The 24,209-nt window shown below is 41.1% G+C and overlaps 1 protein-coding gene across 2 annotated transcripts in view; it reads left to right on the forward strand.

Moving 5' to 3' along the window:
- Positions 1-4,482: 4,482 nt before the first annotated feature.
- The window catches only part of MTUS1 (microtubule associated scaffold protein 1), a 156,750-nt gene continuing 137,023 nt past the window's right edge, over positions 4,483-24,209 (forward strand). Inside the window, exon 1 of one of the 2 annotated variants that reach the window (XM_066380227.1) lies at positions 4,483-4,687. In XM_066380227.1, coding sequence (XP_066236324.1) covers positions 4,624-4,687 — 64 coding nt within the window. In that variant the 5' untranslated portion in view covers positions 4,483-4,623. The remainder of the gene's footprint in view (positions 4,688-24,209) is intronic. The other variant, XM_066380226.1, reaches the window with a different exon arrangement.

A 24,209-nucleotide genomic window follows, 5' to 3' on the forward strand; every position in this document is an offset into this window, starting at 1 on the left:
AATAGAAAAGGAATCAAGTTTGAGAATAAAATAAAACGACTCCATGGAACTACTTCCTCACAACTGAAATCAATATTCTCAAGTTTTCCCCTTTGGGAATTAAACCTGGAATTATATTTTTATTTATCCCTCCTCCGCTGCCTCCTCCTCCTCCTCCTCCTTTTCTTCTTTTTCTTCTAGTCTTTCTCCTTTTTCTTTTTTTCATTTCTGATTGAATGTGACTTTAGGAAAATTAGCTGGAAGCTTTACCCCAGAGAGACGTAACTGTAATAAAATTCTAAGGAATTTGCTGACTCATCACTTCCACCGGAATCATAGCATATTAGAGTTTTATGTACTAAAGTCTTCCTTTTCTTGATAAACTGGAGAAGAAATGTTTGAAAGTATTTTGGGGCATTTTGATTTTTTCTCCCTTTAATGCATGATAAATTTGATCATTTACTTTTATCTATAAGTAAAATTAGTAAGGAGAGAATCATAGTCTTGTCTGATGGCAAAACTTTAAATGTTAAAAAATATTTTAAATGTTGGAATGGGTACTGTTATCTACATGGGTCAAAAATTTAAAAGTACAAAATTATATTTAATAAAATGTTTCTCTTCAAACCTTGCCCTTCAGCTGTCCAGCTTCCTTCTCAAAATACAACCAATTTTATCAGTTTCTAGTATATCTTTTCAGAGACATTTTATGATTATACAAACATGGATATATGTATACATCAAGTATAAGGTCTACCGGAAAGTTCTGTCCGTTTCTATCACAACAAGTTTCGACACGTAAGCACATGTTTATTTGGTGCATGTGTGCCTCTCTATTTTTATCACTTAATGTATACATACTGATGTAGCAAATTAACTAAAACAAAGTTGATTCACGTTAGTCTTATGTGTGAAGCAATAGTGTACCCACGGCTACTGATAAATTTACGCCACTGTAATTTTTACGAATTTCAACAAGGAAGAAATGCTACAGAAGCATGTCTGTCGCATCCACCATATTCCCTAGACTTAGTACCCTCCGACTATCACTTGTTTTTGTCCTTTCAAAATTTTTTGAAAGGGCAAAAAAATTCAAAAATGAAGAAAATATCAAACAAGCACTGGTTCAATTTTTTGCATCAAAAGATAAAACATTTTTCAAAAATGGGATATACAAATTGCCCTCACACTGGCAAGAAATCATTAATAATAATGGCAATTATATTCTTTAATAAAGCTTACTGACAGTAAGAAAAATTTGTATTTTGTTTTATTCCAAAAATGGACAGAACTTTCTGGTAGACCTTATGTATATAATTTCCCTCTTTTTAATAGAAAGTGTAGTATACTTGTTTTGCACTTCAAAAAGTTGCATACATGGACCCTGGCCAGTTGGCTCAGTGGTAGAGCATCAGCCTGGTGTGCAGGAGTCTTGGGTTTGATTCCCGGCCAGGGCACACAGGAGAAGCGCCCATCTGCTTCTCCACCCTTCCCCCTCTCCTTCCTCTCTGTCTCTCTCTTCCCCTCCCGCAGCCAAGGCTCCATTGGAGCAAAGTTGGCCCGGGCGCTGAGGATGGCCCTGTGGCCTCTGCCTCAGGCGCTAGAATGGCTCTGATTGTGGCAGAGCAACGCCCCAAGCTGGGCAGAGCGTCGCCCCTGGTGGGCATGCCGGGTGGATCCCGGTCGGGCGCATGCGGGAGTCTGTCTGACTGCTTCCCCGTTTCCAACTTCAGAAAAATACAAAAAAAAAAAAAAAAAAGTTGCATACATGATGTATCTTGAAGGTTATCTCATAAAAGTACAGAGTGGCCTTGGCTGGTTGCTCAGTGGATAGAGTATCAGCCTGGCATGTCCTGGGTTCAATTCCCGGTCAGGGCACATGCAAGAGTCTGTCTCTATCTCCCCCCCTCACCAAAAAACAAACAAACAAACAAAAGGATTAAGAGCTTTCTCATTCTTTTAAAACTCTTCATGAGATGTAAATTTTAGGCTGTTTCATAATTTACCAGTCCTTTATAAAGAACATTTACACCTTTTTTTTCAATCTTATTATAAATGATGTTGAAACAGACAAGCTTATATAGGTACATCTGCCATTTTTCTTGTGTGCTGTAAGATAAATTCTTATATGAAGACTTACTGGCTCAAAAGCTATGGGCATGTATAATTTTGTTAGGTATGTGACTTGCCTTTGCTGGAGGTTATTTTAATTTACATGCACATCTGCTTTGTCACTGCCTGTTTCTCATACTTTGCACAGTGGTTATCAAGCTTTCTAATTTTTGCCAATCTGATTAAGTAAAAAAAAAAAAGTTTCTCAATGTAGTTTTAATTTGCAATTTTCTAATGGAGGAAAAAAAATTAGGCTAACTTTTTAGAACAAAAGGCCAGAAAGTTATGGGATAGCTATTATCTGACCCTTAATATTGTTTATGAAGTCTGTAGCAGGCCAGCATTAAAGTTCAGAGATCAAGAACATGGCAACAAGCCCAGAACCAAGATGGAAAGAGAAGTCAGCAGGCCCCATTGCAAGTATATTTGCCTAAACAGAGTCCTTGATGATGTCCCTAGAAGGTAACTTCTGTTTTAATGTGGATGCAATTAGAAGCTAGATTTCAGATTCTCTAATGGTCACAAAGTTGCTTCTAATTACTTATGAATTGTGTTTTTTGTTCATTTTTTTTCTTTCTTTAATCTAGCCCATGGAAAAATGAAGTGAAATAGTTTCTATATTTAGAGATATAACTAAGCCACACAACAGAACTGTGGGGGAGGAGGTTGGACTGTCATCTGGGTCACCTGAGGGTTACAAAGATTAAATGGTATGTTTAACATTAGGAGTATTCTGCTTAGGGGAGGAGGCATGTTGCTAATTAGCATAATTGCCTGGTGACTGACAGAAGCAATGTTAGTAGTTTGTTTCTGGTGCTTTTGCATAAGGGAGAATCATTCAATGGTTTTTAATGCTGCCTCTCTAAAAATAATCACATGCCTTTTCCCAGAGTCATACGTATGTTAGTTACATACCTGTCTTTACAACAGGAAATGTCAAAAGCACGTGAGATTTTTCATCATGTAACTAAATAAAGAGAAACTTGGGAGTTAGGCCTGGTGGGTTTGCATTTGCCTTCAACAGCTGTGTGACTTGGAGTAAGTCACTCGACCTTTCTGAGCTCCTATTTCTTCAGTTGAAAAATAGAGAAAATAACCTGACCATAGACTCCTGGGACTTGTTCAAGAAATAATGAACTGTGCGAGTGTAAAGATTTTCCAACTGCAAATGGCAATACATCCGTTAGTAGGTCTAATAGCAACAGTATAGCAACCGTCAAATACAGTATTCTCTGAAAACACTTCTCTTAAAATGCTTTGAGTGCATCCAAAGCAGGTAATTAAAGTTAAAAACACACACACACACACACACACACAACTGGATCCAGGTTGTCTGACATTTTAATGATTCAGCAACATCAGTAACATGGACTCACATCTGTGAAAAAGCTTTGTATTAAAAATATGTCTATAGAAGAAAATATTTTATAGTCCTAATAGACAGCTAGGAATGGAATTGGTTCCCTTTGTTAAAGAGAAAGGGCTTCATATGTGTTTAGAGACAAGTGGGTCGCGCCTCGTTTCCCAGGTGTCCGAGTAGTGTCCTTGCACTTTTTATTCAAAGATCTAACAGATCAGGAGCTCATTTCTTTGGCCTTCAGTAGGTACTTGCTAGTTACCTCTTCGAAGTGCAGATAATGAAGATACTACTAGAAAGCGGTAGTCCGACACTGTTTAGAAGCTGTCCCTGCTGGTTCCGGGCAAACCTCTGCTCAGATAATTCTGCAACCTTCCCACGCCCTCCCACACTCCCGGCCGGTCCAGGTCGCAAGGCACCACAGCTGCGGGAAGTCAGAGAGCTCGCACCCGGAACGCAGGTGCCAGCGGGAGGCAGACCCTGTCCCCAGCCCGGCCCGGGGCTCCCAGCACGGTGCGCGGCAGAGTTCCGGTCGCCCGCGGGGACCTGTGTGGTCTGGGACGCGAGGTTCAGCCAGGTGCGCAAGCAGCAGCCCGGGCGCCGTGTCGCACGTGGCAACAGGTGCAGCGCGGTCCTGGGCGGAAGCCCGGGGCACAGAGCGCGTCCGCATTTAGCCCGAGAGCGCGCGGGGCTTCGGGATTGGGATCCGAGGGCGCGAGAGGAGGCAGCCCGCGGCGAGCGCGGAGCGGGGAGCGGCGACAGCCCGGACCGGTGCCGAGGTACCGCCTCGCGCGTCCTCCAAGTTTGTCGGGGCGCAGCCCACGCGGCCGCCGCCTGGCCTTGGCCTCCGGCTGCGGGGCGCAGGGACGTCCTCCCCGCAGGAGCCGCGGCGGGCGCGGGCGCAGAGCGGCGCGCGGGTCTATTTACAAGTTTCCCGAACTCCCCGCCCTGGCTCCGCCCCCGGCGGCCGGAGCGGCGTGGGGCGGGGAGGCGGGACGCCCCGGACTCCGGGAGCCCTCCCCGCGGCAGCCGCCGCCGCGGGCGTGTGGAGGGGGTGGGGCTGGCCCGTGTGTCCTCAGGTGCAGACGCTGCCCCGCGTGCACGGGCGCACCGCGGGCCTCCCGGCTGGAGCCCGAGCGCCGCCGCCGAGGGTCCAAAGGGCTCCTGGGCTCGGCATGCAGGTCTGCCCCCTGCTGCGTCTGGCTCCCCGGGGGCGCGGGGTTGGATCCGCGGCGTGGGGTAAGTGCGGAGTGCAGGCGACTCCTGCCGCCCAGCCTGTCCGCGGCGGGGATCGCGGGCGACCGTGGAGGGAGGACGTGCTGGGGTGGCGGGACTCGCCTTGGGGGAGGGGGCGAGTGCTCCGGGGGCTCGTGTGCCAAAGTTGGGGGAGAAGTGGGGAGGCGGCTCCGGCGGAGCGGAGGCTGCGGAGAGCAGGGCTCACGTGGGCACGGCGCAGCTCGTGCGGAAGGGACTGATGCGGACCTGGGAGTTGTCACCTTGAAAGTGACCGAAGGGGGTTAGGATAGACTCAGTTACGCAGATTGACAAACCAGTGCTCCCAGCCGGAAGCCGCCCACCAGACACTTGACCCGCCGGAGCCCCGCGGTCCCAGCCCTCCCGCTGGGCGCTTTGCTTGGGCCCATTCACTGCATAAGTAATCAGGCTGAAAATGGCTTTAATGAGGTTGCTGCAGCTCCCGAGGGCCTCCCGTCTCCTGCTTTACTATAGTATATACTTCTTGCGGTTGATTCGCGCTTCTCTAGCTCTCTAGAAAATCTACCCCTAAGGTCGTCTGGTTGGACTACCCTATGATAATTAGTGGATTTATGTGTTTACTTGCCTTAAATAAATCTTTCTATCTTCTTTTCAAGACGTACTCTTTTCTGTTATTTGTTGATTTTTGATTCGGATTTATTTTGGAGTAAAAATGGAGAGATTAATTCTTCATTTAGCCTGCCTATAGTTTCACATACTCTGTTAATACTGTTTAGTCAATGTACTAATAAAGGAAATGTTTTGTTTTGCTCGAATAAAATCAAAATCTTAGGCAAAACGGGGGTGAGGGGGATGAAAGCTAAAATGAAAATGTTCATGTTTTGCCAGGTGATGGGGATTCAGTCTTCATCATGCTAAATCCTCAGGCCTGGGCTGGGAGTGGGCTTGGAGGTGTTAATCTCCTTACCTCCACTCCTATGTGGGGGGTGGGAGGGAAGGAACAAGTGAGTCGTTACTTCTTCGGAATTTAGGACTTCCTTAAGAAGTATAGATACACCCAGGTAACAGTGTCTGGTTGACATTAAAAGGAATTGCAATTCTGTAGACAGACTTCTTTTTAAGGGGTAATTAGGGGAGGAAACGGACAATTTAAATTGAAACAATGATGCCCTGTTTGCTTAATGCTTTACAATGTACTTACATGATTTTTTTAAAAAAAATACAATTTTCCATAAGGAAAGCTATAAAAAAATGATTAGCAACTATTCACTTACCCTTCAAAAACAAAAACAAAACCCCCAGGAGTGGAATTTAGTTTACAATAATGTATAGCTATTTATTTAACTTACATCAACCTTTTCAGCTGTTCTTTTTAAAATCAGCCTTGTGTGGAGCAAATATTGCTTGTAGAAGAGCTGCACCTTTCAATTATATATCAGTAATTGAAGGTTACAGTTTTGGAGTATTTCATAGGATTATAAAATTATAGCTAGATTTTTTGGGGGGTGGGTCTTTCTTGGAAACAAAACTGCCATTATTAGACTTAAGCATTTAAAAAGCTTGTCATTTAACTAGCCCTGTTCTGTTGGTCTTGTTGTGGTTTCAAAAGTTGTGCATGTTTGCTGTGTAAACATTGGTAGATTCAGGAAAAGTGTAAGAGTTAAATAATCCTTTCATGCAAAGATAATCACAATGAATATTTTCTTAATTCTTGTTAACATTTAACAAAAAAACTTATTTTTTACAATGATGTTGTATATACAAATATACTGTTGCATTCTGATTTTTAATTTTTTTTACTAACACATGGTGAAAAAGCTCCCGTTATTATAGTTCAAGAATCTTATAGTAGTGGCTATATAATATTATCTAGATGTAACAATGTATTTAACCATTTCTTTATAGCCAAACTTTTAACTTATTTCCTATTTTTGTTATTAAACATATACTAATACAACAAATACTCTTTATAAAACTTCATCTACAGAGCATAGTTCCTTAGATGGAGTCCTCCAAATATAGGTAGTTGATTGTTCAAAGATTCTTGATACAGATCGATCACTTGCTTTCCAAAAAATGTTATACTAGAGGATGCTCCCATTGGCACTCTATGAGAATGAGTACCTATGTTACTATACATATATTCTTGATAATACCAGGAAGCATACTTAAAAGGAAAATAATTCTTGCTAGCTTTATAGGTGAACAGTGCTATCTCAATATTTAAATTTCCATTTTTTTATTATAAATGATGTTAAACACCCCCCAAAAATCTAGTCCCCCCATTTTTCTTCCTTTTTAATTGAATGTTGTGCCAAATTTTCCCCTGGGGTATTATTATTTTTCTATGAATTTATAAGGGCCTTTTAGGGATTGATAATGAACTTTTGTCTTTCATATTACAGAGTTTTTCTTTTTTTTTTTTGTCTTTGCTTAATAAAGACAGCACATTTGTAGTGCTGTTTGACTTATAGAAGTTCTATACTTTAATGTAGCCAAATTTGTTGACTTTTTCAAAAAAATTTTTTAACACTTCTGAATCATAGCTTAAGAACTACATATATAAGATAGTGGCTGAAGATGACGTTGAAAAGAATTTTATTCCACCTTCCCCCCAAAATTTTGGATTAGATTCTTCAAATCTATTATAATAACCTGCATGTCTGGAGTGGAGACTGTTATAAAACAGATTTTGTGTTTGTTGATGAGAAATAGTTGTGCATGGTATACCATTAGGAACAACATCCTTCCAAATAAGAATGGAAAGTTTTAAATTCTAGGGAATCAGACTTCAAAGACTTTCAGATATGTTCTGTGATTATGTAAACTAGGCTCACAATTCATTTATCTTTAGTAATTCATCTGTAGTATCCTTATTCTGCCAGAGTTCTTTTTATAGTTATTATTGCAGTTAATCCTGAATTATTGACGAGTCTTCCCTGTCTAGTTGAATGTATGTATATTTTATAGATTTTTCCCTGATTGATTTCTTTCTTCCTCTCTCTCTTTCCCTTCCTTCCCTCCCTCCCTCCCTCCCTCCCTCCCTCCCTCCCTCCCTCCCTTCCTTCCTTCCTTTTTTAGGTGGGAGGAGGGGAGATAGTGAGGCAGACTCCCGCATGTGCCCCCAACTGGGATCTACCAACTATTTTTAGTGCCTGAGGCTTTCAGCCTCCATTGGAGCTATCCTCAGCACCAACTGCCATGCTTGAACCAATTGAACCACTGGCTGTGGGAGGGAAAGAGGGGGAGAGGGGGAGAAGCAGATGGTCGTTTCTCCTGTGTGCCCTGACCAGGGATTGAACCCGGGATGTCCATATGTCAGGCCAATGCTCTTATCCACTGAGCCACCAGCCATGGCTCCTAGATTGATTTCTAACACTACTCATAGATGTTAAAGATTTTATTCTTTTTTGAGTGGACAGAGAGAGAGAGAGAGAGAGAGAGAGAGAGAGAGAGAAGTGGGGGATGAGCAGGAAGCATCAACTCCCATATGTGCCTTGCCTAGGCAATCCCAGGGTTTCAAACTGGCGACCTCAGTGTTCCAGGTCAGTGCTTTATCCACTGTGCCACCACAGGTCAGACGGAAAGTCTTCTTGATGTCTGAAACTTGAGTTGTCTTTCCACACTGTGTAAGCTTCAGTGTGCCCTGAGGACTTGTGAAGGCCTCGCACACTTCTCTCCTCAGAGCCTGAGTCCCTTTCTGTCACTCTCCATCTTTTAGAGCCTAACAATAAGCCAGGGGACCAGATATGAGCCTGGAGGATGAGGTTAGTGTATGGTGTATGTTTGGGGACCCTTAGAAATGGGTCCAGACTCTCTTGAGGCAGTGTAAGTGACCCTCACCATGTAGCTGGCAGGTGCTTGGCCAGTGGTGGTTTGTGGCCTGTGGAGGAGTGAGTGAGGATGAATGACACCATCCTGTTTTTTTCTTTTTTTCTTTTTTTTAAGGAAGAAAAAAGAGGGATTAGATGGTAAAGTATATCCTTTGCTAGCCAGAAATGTAGTTCAGAGAAGCCTGCTTTGATCCGGCTCTCAGTGCTTGGCTGGGGTGGTCCAGTATAACCAAGAGCTGAGTTTGCCTGGCAGCTACTCCTTCTAAAATTGTATTTCTAAACCAATTTTCACAAAGGATTGCCCTGATGGTAGTTATTTTTTAAAATGACCTCAATATATTTTGAAATTGGCAGCTGTTACTTTTATGTGGGCAGTTATCCATAATATATATGTAGTTAATCATGATGTATATATTTAATTTTGTCCTCCATGATATTAATGCATGATTTTTTCTTGTTCACTTGGCTCAAGATGAGAAAGGTTTTTCCATTTGGGGAATGAGAGATTTGGGGTCTACAATCCTTATTATGGAGATAGATACACTAAAACTTGACTTTCATACACTGTAACCTAACTTGTAATTGATTTGTGATTGCCCTGATGTCTCTAACTTTTATACAATCAAGGAAGAAGTGGTTTGTTCAACAAATTTAGAGTGTAAACAGAGTTCAGTGTAGAGGTGTTTTACTTAAGTAAATAGCTTGAAGCACTTCACAAGTACATATTTGCATATAAATCTTTGATTCCAAAATCTACTTTTGTTCTTTAAAGCTAGTAGATTTTTTTTTCCTGGACTTCAATTTAAGCCCCTGATTGAAGAGAAATAAATATGTATTTACTTAAAGATAAACATTTTTTAAGTCGTGGTAATAAACCCAGATCTAAATTAATGAATGTTCTTGTGAGCCCATTACAGAACTTACAGGAGTAAAAGTAAGAAAAAATCACACGTACTCCCTTTATTCTAACCTAGAGGTTTTATTTCATTTTGAAAGTGTAAAATTAAGAGAGTTTTAAAGTCACTTCAGGTTTCTCTTGAGGAAATGTGCTCTTTTTAGGAGATTGAACTAACCCCCTGTGAGCAGTGGAAGATGGTGGGAGCAGGTGCAGGTTAGAAGTTTCTCAAGCCAGCTGGAGAGGGGAAGGGGTCCCAAGGAGATGTCTTCCAGGTAGTGTGATTTTGTCTGGGACTGTCCTGACTTTATGGCTCAGGAGGGTTGCTCTGAGCCGGGCAGGCCTGGCCAGTCTCCCGCGGGGTGCCCACTACAGAGGAAGGAGCAGAAGGGGTGCCCACCACAGAGGAAGGAGCAGAAGGGGTGCCCACCACAGAGGAAGGAGCAGAAGGGGTGCCCACCACAGAGGAAGGAGCAGAACCGACTGGGAACGGGTCAGTCTTCTGGGGAAGGAGCTGGAAAGAAGGTGTAAAGCCATTCAATTACTTTATCATTCTTTTAAATATTTGTACCTTCTCAGTTCTTATTTAAGCTGAATGCAAAAATAAAGAAAATTAGCGTTAAGATTTGAGGGCCAATTATAAATTACCCTGATCCTCTAACACTGAACTAATATATTTTGGGACGCTTTGTGTCCTCAACTGTGACTGAGAAAAAGGGTTCTGTCTGGGAGAGAGTCACAGTGATCAGAAGAGCAAGCGAGAAAGAGAGGTGATTCTCGCGTAAATAACGTGTAGCTCAGGAACATGTGTGGCAGGTTCACGGAGTCTTGGCTGTTGGGTTAGCTTCCTTCTATACTTTTTGTAGATTGGAGACTTGGTAATATTTTTTTTTAAATAATTTTATTTTTTTAATGGGGCAACATCAATAAATCAGGATACATATATTCAAAGATAACAAGTCCAGGTTATCTTGTCGTTCAATTATGTTGCATACCCATCACCCAAAGTCAGATTGTCCTCTGTCACCTTCTATCTAGTTTTCTTTGTGCCCCTCCCCCTCCCCCTTTCCCTCTCCCTTTCCCCCCTCCCCCGTAACCACCACACTCTTATCAATGTCTCTTAGTCTCACTTTTATGTCCCACCTATGTATGGAATAATGTAGTTCCTGGTTTTTTCTGATGGAGACTTGGTAATATTTAACTCTGGTATTATTTACTTATGTACCAGTTCTGAAGGAAAAGTCAATATTTCTTCACCTTATTTCAGATAAGCAGTTTTGAACATTATCAGTGTTCAGTGACAGATGAGAAGTTCTCTCTTATGTTTATCTTATAGGTTTTTTTTTTTTGTTTTTTTTTTTTTGAGAGACGGACAGACAGGGACAGCCAGGCAGGAAGGGAAAGAGATGAGAAGCATCAGTTCTTTGTTGTGGCACCTTAGTTGTTCATTGATTGCTTTCTTATATGTGCCTTTACCCCAGGGGCTACAGCAAAGTGAGTGACCCCTTGCTCAAGCCAGCGTCCTTGGGCTTAGAGCCAGCAACCTTGGGCTTCAAGCCAGAGACCATGGGGTCATGTCTATGGCTCAAGCCAGCAACCCTGCACTCAAGCTGGTGAGCCTGTGCTCAAGCTGGCAACCTTGGGGTTTCGAACCTGGGTCCTCTGTGTCCTAGTCCGAAGCTCTCTCCACTGTACCACTGCCCGGTCAGGCTCTCATAAGTATTTTTATTTATTTTTTTTATTTATTTTAATTTATTGTGTTTACATAGATTCAAGTGTCCCACCGAATACATCCCTCATAGGTTGTTTTGATGATTGTTAACAATATTTCAAGTAGAAACTGCATGCTCTTTTAAAACATAGGCCACTTGGATAGCTTCTGGAACAAAAATAGAAGCCAGTATAGATATAAGCGGGTCTAAGACATGACATTCAAACATAGACTCACCCTCTTCCCCCGACCTCTGTGTCAAGTTGATTGAGTTGTACTTACCAGAATAATTCCTGGTTAAATCACCTTGGACTGTAAAAAGTCTGTATTTTATTACACAGTAAACCACTGCACTACTGTTCTCTCATTCTTAGGCAAATTATAGAATTGAACAGTATTTGCACATTCCTACTAACCTAACCCAGTCGGCTATAATACCAGAGAGGACTGCAGAACGATTGGGGAAACGAATGGGTTGCAAAGGGTACATTTTTCTGAGAAAAACGCACTTGTTTGCTTAGATCTTCAATATAGACACTTTATGAAGAACCAAGTGTGCATAGGGTATAGTTAGGATTAGGTTTGCATCTTAACTGGTAAATAAAAGGCATGAGTAAAATCACTTGCTGTTAGAATCCTAAGGTTGATTTCCATGAGCCTCCACCCGTGTGTCGAGCCCTTTCCCGAGGTCCAAACACTGTGCAAAGTGGAAGGGCTGAGGTATGAAAACATGTGACCCCGGTTCTCAGGGGAGCCGGTCAGAAAAGTCTCCACTACTGTGACAAGTGGGGTTTTGGTAATTTTAGGAAGTGTTTAGGTTGCTAGAAATAGTCTCCCAAGTTGTCAGCGTTGTGCTGTACACTGGGGACTCTGCCTGTGACCTTGACCACATTTTCCTTAGCCTAAGGCTGTTTGACGACTTTGGTTCTGTCAGGACTGGTGATCTTTGATCACTTTTTTCACTTCTCACCAGAAGAGTTGAGAGGCAAGATACTCAGCAGTCTGTGCTTTCACTTCCTTTCTCTGGGTCACCTTTGTAGTGACCTTCTCTGGTATCTTTTTGTTCCATCTTGTATGTTTCTTGGGAATAGGTTCTAAACCTTATGATGCTGGATACATTTGCACTTTTAGAATGATTTGTACCAGATGGACCCTGGAAACAGTCATCGAGAGCTCTGATGGCAGGGAGTTTGAAATTCTTTCTTCAGTTAGTCACAGCTACTAGAAGGTCTTGTAAGCCAGCGGTATCAGTGTCCTTGCTGCTTTCCTTGAGGTTGTCTTCTTCGTCTTTCTTGTCCTCTTCCGGTGCCCTCCCCCCATTCAGTGTGACACCCCCAGCAAACAGAGAGAGTGGGGCTGCCGCAGAGCTGGAAGGCATAAGGTTCTTATTCCTTCTGAGTGGTAATTCTGTTTTTGATAAAGTACCTGGCATGCCCTTGTGCAAATTGGGAGAATTTGTGACATTCCCCATTTGTGCAGACAGCCACAAGTTGACAATTTCTTGTGAACAGAAACTTGGGCTGTTTCTTTTGTGAGAAATACATATTTACATCTGAAAGAGGGATTCAGACGAATTTTCTGTGTGGAATTGTTCTTATTACATTAATAAGATTTTTGTTTCAGAGTATGTACGTTTGCATTGCTGGAAAGCTTTTTGATGGTTCACTAGAATTGTTGATTGTTGAAGTTGATGTAACACTCAGGCATGGATTTTTTTTTGTTTGTTTAATGTTTAAACATTTCTGATGTTGCTTTATGAAGAGATGCATGACAACTGTACAGAAGGAGTTACTGGTTCATTTTATTCCGAGATAAGAAGAGTGAGTCTAGTCAATGAAAAGGAACTTGAGGGAGGATCAATCCTGCCTCCTCTTTTTATAAAAGAAAACTTTAAATGATTTTGTATGCAGGTATGAACTGTTATGGTAGAAAATATTGGTTCTATCTTGTTATGCTAAATATGTAAAATCTATAACCTCATAGGTATATATTCAAATGACAATTATTATCTACTCATACATATTGTATAAATAGAAGCCTACAAGGCGGAGTATTGCTTTCTTCCTTGCCTTCCTCTTGTTTTTATTAAAACTGGAATAACAAAACAAGTGGAGGCACATCAGCATTTTGCTAGGCTTTGCTCACCCTGATGACCATTATGAAACCTTGGAGACAGACTTGGTTACAGAACTGGAAAATATGTTGCTGATACCCAGAACATTTGGTACAGGAATGTAATGGAGTGTGTGCACAGACTTCCAAGTTAGACCAAGTTGGGGTCCTGCATGAAATCCGCTGGGTGAGGCCACGTGCTTTGGGGTAAGGTACTTCCTTGCCTTAGCCCCAGTGACCTGTCAGGACAGTGGGAACAAGACCTATCTCCTGGGGTTATGCTGCCACAGCGGTAGGCATATAGAAGATAGTAAGTAAATGTTAGTAACTCCCTTTGTTTCTTGCTTTAAACCTTTTCTGATTCTTGGAGAGGGAGTTTCATCTAAATTCCTCCACTCCCCTTGGGTAGAGGTGTTGCTTGAGTCTGCATAGGACCTGGAATTTAATAACGTTCCCTCTTCCTTAAAAAGAAGCGGTGGGTATCAGGAACAGTTGAGATGATTTATTCTTGGACTGCAGCTCTGTAACCTCTTGGTTTTCTTGAGGGGTTGAGTTTAGTGAGTTGCTGATATTTGTTCTACTTGAGCTGCATTTTTTTTTTAAAAATCAAAGCAGATACTTTCATCTTTGCTGAAGTCTAAATTATGTTGCTGGTTTGCTATCAGCACATTCTAAAAGCACTTAGTTGAGTCATCGCTTTGAACCAATAAAGCATTGGCGGATTTTAAAGTACTGCCTTCCTCTGCTCTAATTTTTAGCTTGTAGCTTAGTCCAGCAACATTCATACTTAAGAATTTGGGTTGTAAAATATTGCCATTCGTATATTTAAGTACTAAGGCAATTCTGAGTTTTCATTTTTCAAACAAAGTGCACTAATAATTCCATGTGCTTGTGGAAAGTGCCTTATAAATACAACATTAAAGACATTCTTGTTCAGTTATCACATCAGCCCTGTGAGGCGGGCAGGACAGGCTGTGAGAGCCCTGTTTCATACCTGAGGAAATGGGACTGGAACTATGCAGGTCGATGTTTTAGGCTGGACGGGGAAGTTACGGAACGAGAGCAGGGACCCAGGTCTCCCTTCCCTCCTGGTCCATCCTGGTCCTTCCTGGCCCATCCCCCACCCCCAGTGTACAGCTGTTGCTTGACCGCTTTCAATTCCATCAGAAGCAATAAATTGCTGTTGCGAGGAGTTTCTACACATTGATGGTGAAATGGGATCAAAGGCATGCAGTAGTTTGGGTATGTAACATTTCAGTTGACATAGCTTAGAATTATGATTTGTCGTTTTTCCATTTTCTAACAGAGCATAAACAGAATGTTTAATCTTGTTACTAGCATGAATTACTTGTTACTAGCATTGAGTTACTAGCATGAATCAGAACTTGACAGCTACAGGTCATTACAGTGATATATTACATTTCTATGAGGTTTCATAGTTTTTAGAACTTTTTCAAGAAGAACCAAATGAAATTTTATCAGAACAATCATTTGAATCATTTGACTGTTTAATAATAAATACATTGTAAGATGTACCCATTTTAGAGTTAGCAATCCAATGGTGTGTATGTTGAATACGGACTAATATTTCCTTTTCCGAAATGCTTTTTCTATAGAAATTCTGAATCCTATTTTCTTATTTTAACCTGCATGCAGGTGGGTAATTCTTGGGTACATGGAGCTAATCCCAGGTAGCAATTTCACTAGAAGAGGAGGCCTGGTGTCAGAACTGGAAAGATAATGTCCTCAAACCGCAGCGATACCCTGAGCGTACAGACATGGTTTCTAGCCCTGTAGGTCAACAGTTTTCTATTACCAAAGTGACCTCTAAGGAATGTACAGTGTTAAGACTTGACAAGTTTCTTAACATAGGTTGGCTTTTCTTTTGGGCTGCTCCCGCAAGTTAGATGTGAACACACATTGACCTTTATGAAGGAACTTTTATTTGCCAGTGGAAAGCCTAACATAGGTAATCAGTTTCAAGTGAAGGGTACAGGAAGCCAGTGTTTAGCGAAGGTTGGAAGATACAGCGTGAGGTGCCTGCCAACTTGCGTAACTACACACACATGACGTTTTTCATTTGGCCTCGGCAGGATTCAAATGGAAAATTACTTCCTTGGCACTTTGAAGAGATACGGCAACTATCTGAACGGTTCTACAGAAGGAGCTGTTCACGGTCAGTTAACACTTTCAGGAAAAGATGTTAACTTTAAACTCAGCCCTGCTCACCCAACCTACCTATCCCCTGTCCCCTGAACAATCCATGTTGCCTCTTGGGCAGTTTCTTGAACCAATTATATATAATTAAAAACAAACAATGCAGAGTCTTTACATCAAACATTTTTGTTTGATGTAAAAATGCAGTCCTTGGCGGTGACCTTGATAGGTCTGCAGTGGGTGGTGGTTTGGTTTCAGTTCTTTCCTTTTTTGGGGGACAGTCCATTCTGTTTGGCCTCAGTCAGTACCATCCTGGAACTTAGTCTTGCTGTTCTGACTTGCATACTTTCTACTGATCTTCATGAAAAAGCTTACTTTTTGATGAAATTCAGAAAATCATCTACAATATGATATAATAGCCACGAGGGCAAGAATGTCATCTTGTTCACCTCTCTATCAGGTGTACGTGGACTAGTGTTTTCTACTCAGTTGCCTGGAAATATGTTGAAGGAGTGCTGACACATAGCATTTTAGATTCTCAGGCCTATTGGTTTGGGATTGTAGATACCTGATAGGTGGCCCTGACCTACTTTATAAGGTGATTGTTTAGATCTGTGGCTACGATGGCCTACAAGGCCGTGGCCAGAAACCAACTCCTGGAGGAGGTATAGGTGAATATATTCGGGAGGTAACAGTAAAACATAAAATCCTACGTCAGGCAGGGCGTGTTCGCTCTCCATGGATCAGACAAAAATGATAGGTATTAGGTAGAGTCAACATTGTAGGTTTTAAATTGGGTAGGAAGGAATTAGTTCGAGGGTAGATTACAGAACAAGAGCCAAGAAAAGCATCTGTAGGTTCCAGTTGATTTAATAGATGTGTTCTGGGGAATAGACTGCTGTTTGTTGGTCACATGATCTATAAAAAAAAGAGATAAAATTAAGTACCATGAAATGCACGCAGCTTAAGTGTACAGTTAGGAGTTTTGACAAATTCAGATCTATGCAACCAACACAGTCAAGATATATGTAGCGTGTGTCCATTACCCAGATAGTTCCTTTGATCATATGAACATCTGCTCTCACTTTGGTCATAAATAAAATGAGAATGATAACGAAGCTTGTTTCACAAGGTTGTTGCCATTATAACAGTAGCAACCAACAGTTGTGTGTGGATTAGAAAGTTTTTAGAGTTTTCTGTCAACTCCTAAAACACAACCTTTAGTATTGTTATTGTTACATTTTTTACAGACGAGGAAAATGCGGCCAGGATTAATTTTGGCTTGCTCCAGGTAGGTAAGCCAGTCGTTGAGTAAACACAGGAGTTAGTTCCCCATGACCAGCACGTGGCCTCCACGTCCAGGCAGCTCTGGACCCGCGGCCTTCTGGGGCTGCCAATAGTTAGTTGATTTTATTCCTGTGCGAAGGGGGGTGGGAGGGAGATCAAGGTGACACATTTGCACTGGGTTTAACGTCCATTGCTATTTACCAACTCTGGTTTCTTGGACAAGGTCCTGAGCTTGTGAAAATATCAAATTTGACGTCTCTAAAAGGAGAGGAGGTGGAGGAGGAAGGTAATGGTCATGGAACCGACAGGTATAGGAGGAAGGTAATGGTCATGGGACTGTCATCCGGGAGGGTGACTGTGAAAACACTGTGTGGGACTCCGGAGTGCTGCGTGTTGCCTTTGTTATCTTTGTCCATGGAGGCGGTAGGTCCTGGCCTCACACACTTCGCTGATTGTGGCTGAACAATTGGAACTTGATGACGTGTCAGCAAGAGACAGTCCTCACTTGTCAGTCCCTGGTGCTCAGCACTGGACATTACTGACATAGCTTCTGTGCTCACGAGACCTTCTCACACTCATGAGCCTCGGACAGTTTTTCGCTCTTAGGTTGGTCAGCCTCACTCTATAATACTTGTCAACTTTATGAGGAAAGACTGTTTTTTTTAAAAAAGAATTTGTTTTGATTTTTCTTTCTGAAATATGGATGAAATAGTACGAGTTGGTGTGAGGAGGGTGAGTTCCTAAGTAATCCAAGGAGCTGTGGTGACGTGTTCTGGCCTGAGTTGCACTGTTTTGTGCGTGCTTCCTATATTCCTGAAGGTGAACCGCCCCCCAGTGCATATAAGTGGCGGTTACGGAACATCCTACCTAACCTCAGGTTTAGAATTGGGTCAGTTCAAGCTTCCTGTCCAGGACTGTCCTCTCCTCTCAAGGGTTGTTTTCCTCCCTCCCCGTCCACCCCCATCACAGACAGTACTTGGATCCTGGAGGCGCTTAGAGCATCGCAGTATCAGGCAGTGGGTGAGGGGGTCTGGTCCGGGTGTTGCCTTCTGGAAGTCTTGGCCTCTGCTGAGCTGGCCCTCATGGTCAGTGCTTAGATGGCTCTGTGCACATGTGTGCTGGCTTCTGCGGTCTCTGTGGTGGCTTTCAGTGGGGGGGATCGGTGCACAGTGACTTCCTTGATCTGTCCCAGGCCCTTTCTGGTCCACTGGTCCTCTCAGCGCTTCTTCCCTGTGTGTCATTTCTGGTCCTTCTGATCTTCCTGGAGAATTGGGAAACACCCCTCACCTCCCATCCATCAGCCCCTTCTCTGTCAGCCCCGCCCCTCCCCTGCTGCCATTTTTGCCTAGCTCAGGGGTTCCAAGTGGAGATCTGTGAGCATGTGTGTGTGTGTGTGTGTGTGTGTGTGTGTGTGTGTGTGTGTGTAAACAAAGTATTTACTCTAACATAGTGAAATGGGAAAAACCATAATGCACTAAAATTTTCATCAGGCTAAACGTATACAATCTAAAATAAAAGAATGTTCTTTGTTCTGCATTGCGTACTCCCTTCATTGTTGTGGTTAGAAATGTCCTTTTATAACTGTTGGTAGTAGTAAAAACGTATTTTGTCTGATGTATCTTTAGTGGCCAGATTAGAAGCTGGCTGTCCGGTGTGGCGTCTGTGGATAACAGGAGGGGAAACTTTACTAGTCCATAAAGTCTGAGAGGCCGAGAAGCACTCATCTGCCCGTCCTGATACTTCTGCTTCTCCAGGGAGCCGCCCTCAAGCGGTCCCTTCATAACCTCCGCATTAGAGCGCTTGGCTTCCCTGAGGCTCTGGTCACTTTTACTTTCACTGTTTTTCAATTATTTACTTGTACTGTCTTGTCTTTTCAACTGTACTAAAGGCTCTTTGAAGACAGGGACTGTGTTGTGCCCCTACCAGAGCAGCGGGCACATGGTAGGTGATTAATGAACGTTTGATGAATGAACGTCAGCTTTTGTAGTGCAGTGTCACTTTATAGCAGGGAGAGGAATTGACGGGGTGGTGCACCCCATTCTGTAGCTACTAAATTTCTGTGGGACGAGTGCTATTGTACGGGCTCCTCCTTTTGTAGCCAGTTGGAGGCTGAGAATAGAATACAAATCACCTGAGGATTATTTCTTTTTTGAAAGTTTCTGGTGTAGCGAGAACTGTGTTGCTAATAACTAAAGTGTCTTATGTTTATTTAACTGTGGGGAGTAGAATTATTCTCACCTGTAAAGGTGGATTAAGTTCAACCACACTGCCTTCTTGCCTTTACAGCTAAACTTGGGAGTTACTATCCAAGAAAAGAAATATTAATTTATTTAGCTTCTGGTTAAAATGATTGAAATCATATAGAGAAAGGCATGAGTGGCTACTGGAATTATTCACTTTCAGAAGCTGGGCTATTGAATTCCACAAATAATTATTGTGTGAGCATTAGTAGAGTATTTCCTTCCCATTTTCAAGGGCAAACCTTCACAGCATTCATTTCTGCCTTTAAACCCTGGGCCAGCCTGCTTGCCATCAGGACCCACGGACCTGTGGGAACGAGAGCAGTGGTCCTGGCCTCACTTAGTCTGGGATTTGGTGGCCACAACTGCGCTGCAGATTGCTGTGGAGGATGGAGTCAGCATATTACTGGACAGTTTCTGTTGAGAATTTACTGCTGAGGGCAATCGTTTAGAGCAGGGGTAGTCAACCTTTTTATACCTACCGCCCACTTTTGTATCTCTGTTAGTAGTAAAATTTTCTAACCGCCCACCGGTTCCACAGTAATGGTGATTTATAAAGTAGGGAAGTAACTTTACTTTATAAAATTTATAGAGTTGAGTTACAACAAGTTAAAGCATATAATAATAATTACTTACCAAGTACTTTATGTCAGATTTTTGCTAAGTTTGGCAGAATAAATCTTTATAAAACAACTTACTATAGTTAAATCTATCTTTTTATTTATACTTTGCATACATAGAAATTACATTAGTTAATTGAATTTTAGTGGGATCCCTGAGGCTGATGCTGGGAAACTAAATATTGAATATCTGGTTCAATTTTTGTGAGGAACAAAAGAAGGTCTCCCCTTTCGGAAATATTCAGGTGGTTTCTTCCTTTCGTCATAATATGATTAACAGCACTAAATCCTGATTCTACAAGATATGAGGTAGGGAAAGGTATCAATAAACTGAATATCATTTTCCACATATTTGTATATAAGACCGGCATTTTTTTATTTTGCCATAGGTTTTGATATCTACCACTGTCGAATTTATGTTTACTTTCTTCATCATATCGAATTTCTAATAGTTCTTCTTGGCAAGTTGTACCAGCCTCTTCAATATTTGCAGTAAAAGGATTTTTCATTCAGTCATATACCTTTAATTTCAAAATATCTTCAGATCGTTTTCCCATGTCCAATTTAAGTTCGTTGAGGTGGCTACTGAATCTGTCAATATCCTTGGAGTTACATCATCTTTTATAGATGATAATTGAGGAAACTAATGAAATTCTCTCTTCAATAAATTATGATGAAGTAGTTCAAGTTTGTCAATAAATAATAGCACAATACTTTGGCAACCTATAAGAGTATAAGAGTTTTATTAGCTCCTTAAAGCTGCAAATTAACATCATTAAATCTCTTGAAAATATCTGCCAAGTAAAAGGCATCATTCTTGACTGTTTTTAACAACTGACACAGATTGGTCTCATTATTAATTTCAAAAAAATGTATAATACTATCATATAATGCTACAAATCTAGCCAAAGATGTACCCTTTTTTTTTAATAATTTTATTTTTTTAATGGGGCGACATCAATAAATCAGGATACATATATTCAAAGATAACAAGTCCAGGTTATCTTGTCGTTCAATTATGTTGCATACCCATCACCCAAAGTCAGATTGTCTTCTGTCACCTTCTATCTAGTTTTCTTTGTGCCCCTTCCCCCCCCCCCCCCCGTAACCACCACACTCTTATCAATGTCTCTTAGTTTCACTTTTATGTCCCACCTACGTATGGAATAATGCAGTTCCTGGTTTTTTCTGATTTACTTATTTCACTTCATATAATGTTATCAAGATCCTACCATTTTGCTGTAAATGATCCGATGTCATCATTTCTTATGGCTGAGTAGTATTCCATAGTGTATATGTGCCACATCTTCTTTATCCAGTCATTTATTGACAGGCTTTTTGGTTGTTTCCATGTCCTGGCCACTGTGAACAATGCTGCAATGAACATGGGGCTGCATGTGTCTTTACGTATCAATGTTTCTGAGTTTTTGGGATATATACCCAGTAGAGGGATTGCTGGGTCATAAGGTAGTTCTATTTTCAGTTTTTTGAGGAACCACCATACTTTCTTCCATAATGGTTGTACTACTTTACATTCCCACCAACAGTGTATGAGGGTTCCTTTTTCTCCACAGCCTCTCCAACATTTGCTATTACCTGTCTTGTTAATAATAGCTAATCTAACAGGTGTGAGGTGGTATCTCATTGCAGTTTTGATCTGCATTTCTCTAATAACTAAAGAAGATGAGCATCTTTTCATATATCTGTTGGCCATTTGTATTTCTTCCTGGGAGAAGTGTCTGTTCATGTCCTCTTCCCATTTTTTTATTGGATTGTTTGTTTGTTGTTGAGTTTAATGAGTTCTTTGTATATTTTGGATATTAGGCCCTTATCTGAGCTGTTGTTTGAAAATATTATTTCCCATTTAGTTGGCTGTCTGTTTATTTTGTTATCAGTTTCTCTTGCTGAGCAAAAACTTCTTAGTCTGATGTAGTCCCATTCATTAATTTTTGCCTTCACTTCTCTTGCCTTTGGAGTCAAATTCATAAAATGCTCTTTAAAACCCAGGTCCATGAGTTTAGTACCTATGTCTTCTTCTGTGTACTTAATTGTTTCAGGTCTTATGTTTAGATCTTTGATCCATTTTGAGTTAATTTTAGTACAGGGGGACAAACTGTAGTCCAGTTTCATTCTTTTGCATGTGGCTTTCCAGTTTTCCCAGCACCATTTATTGAAGAGGCTTTCTTTTCTCCACTGTGTGTTGTTGGCCCCTTTATCAAAAATTATTTGACTATATATATGTGGTTTTATTTCTGGGTTTTCTATTCTGTTCCATTGGTCTGAGTGTCTATTTTTCTGCCAATACCATACTGTTTTGATTGTCATGGCCCTATAATATAGTTTGAAGTCAGGTATTGTAATGCTCCCAGCTTCATTCTTTTTCTTTAGGATTGCTTTGGCTATTCGGGTTTTTTTATAGTTCCATATAAATCTGATGATTTTTTGCTCCATTTCTTTAAAAAATGTCATTGGAATTTTGATGGGAATTGCATTAAATTTGTATATTGCTTTGGGTTATTTGGCCATCTTGATTATATTTATTCTTCCTAACCAAGAACAAGGAATATTCTTCCATCTCATTATATCTTTTTCGATTTCCCTTAACAATGGTTTATAGTTTTCATTATATAAGTCCTTTACATTCTTTGTTATGTTTATTCCTAAGTATTTTATTTTTTTTTGTTGCAATCGTGAAGGGGATTATTCTTTTGAGTTCGTTCTCAATTGTTTCATTGTTGGCATATAGAAAGGCTATTGACTTCTGTATGTTAATTTTGTATCCTGCGACCTTACTGTATTGGCTTATTGTTTCTAGTAGTCTTTTTGTGGAGTCTTTGGGGTTTTCGATGTATAGGATCATATCAAAAGATGTACCCTTTGACAGCCACTGAACTTCTGTGTGCAAAAGTAACTTAATAAAATCTTCATTATTGTCCTGGCAAAGGTGCCGAAACATTCTGTCATTCTTTGCATTGGATCTGATCTTGTTTATGGCTCGAATTTTTATAGTTTATGATGAATGGAGACTTGTACTTAGATGTTTTCCTACAAGATGTTGTCTGTGCACCACACAATGAATACATAAAACATCTGGCACTTTTTGCTTCAAATAAGCAACAAATCCATGATAGCGACCTACCATTGATGGTGCTCCATCAGTAGCGCATGCAACAGTATTATTCAAAGGAATATTATTTTTTGTAAAGTATGTTCTCACAGTATTAAATATAGACAATCCTTTTGTATCTGTGATGAAATTTATTGCGAATAGCATTTCTTCTCGTAATATATTGTTTTCATCAAAATAGCGTACATATGCCATCAATAAAGCATTCATATCTGCAAATGGTAGATTCATCCAATTGCATGGAAAATGAAGAGTTTTGGAGAATACTTATAAGTTTGTTTTCAACATTAACTGCCATTTCATCAATTTGTTGCTTTACTGTGCTATCACTTAGGGACAACGTTTTTAAAATTTGAGGTATATCCTGATGCATTACTGTTGAGATAAATTCTTTTATAGAGGGTATTATTACAGTTTCTCCAATATTATAGCTTTTACCACTTTTTGCAATTTATTTGTGAAATGCGATAAGTGGCAAAAATTAATCCATCTTCGTTCATTGTATGTTGTTTCTTAAATGATGCAACAATAGTTGAACGATTTTGTAATTTTTTATATATTTCCTGAAAATATTCAATGGGCTTGTCCTTGTCATTGGGATGCTTTGTAGAAGAAGTTCTCGCAATCGACTTGGCTTCATTGCCTCATTGGATAATCTTTTATGGCACAATAAACACATTGGATGTTGTTTATTTGCAACAGATTCCATGAAACCCATCTTCAGATACTCTGGCGAATAGCCATGTGCGTAATTTTTTTTTTTTTTTTTGAGACATGGGCTCACGATATTTCACAATATTTATTTGAAGCTGTAAGCACGTGCTTGCTCTCAGAAATCTAACCACGTACTGACTTTAGTTTCGATTACGTAACAATTTAGCTTCACTTACGTAACATGAACAAAACTTATGTGCTTGAAGTCTGTTGTGTGGTCGCGACGTTACAAGTGTCGCGATTGAGCGAGAGTTTGTCGAGATGAGACAAAGTTAATGAGTATCCGTGGTTGTGCGTTTTATAAAATTTTATGTAGCGGGTGTTGGCCAATGGCATCACTTCTTTGCGATTGGGGTAAAGTAGCGAGACATCGGCTAGTTTTGGCAGTCCAAGGGGGGGTTCCTAGAATGTCACACTATTACCCTAAAATCCAGGAATCGAGATGAAAATATGAGTTAATTGGTGTCTCCATTGTCTGGCAGTTTCTGTCATAGAAAGAAGTGTCGAATCATGGAGTTCTTTGTCTATGGGGTAATAAAACAATGAACTGCTACTTTTTGGGCGACAGTAGCGGTCATAAGCTGCCCTCAGGATCGGGCAGCGAGTGTGGACCCGGGGTAAGGTACCTGGCTGCTCGCAGATGCTGGCCAGGTGGTCGCGAAAGAGGTCGGGTGTGGTCCCAATACAAATGCCCTGTGACAGAGTCTGACCGCTGTCCTGATCTTGACTGGTCAATAGTCAATTAGTATGTAATCGCGGTGCTGTTGGGTTGCTCCGCTGTCGCCCACTGTGAAAGCTGGAATGCCCACTAGTAGGTGGTAGGGACCAGGTTGACTACCACTGGTTTAGA

This window comes from Saccopteryx leptura, chromosome 4 (genome assembly GCF_036850995.1).
Source record: "Saccopteryx leptura isolate mSacLep1 chromosome 4, mSacLep1_pri_phased_curated, whole genome shotgun sequence".
In the NCBI taxonomy this organism is placed as follows: domain Eukaryota; kingdom Metazoa; phylum Chordata; class Mammalia; order Chiroptera; family Emballonuridae; genus Saccopteryx; species Saccopteryx leptura.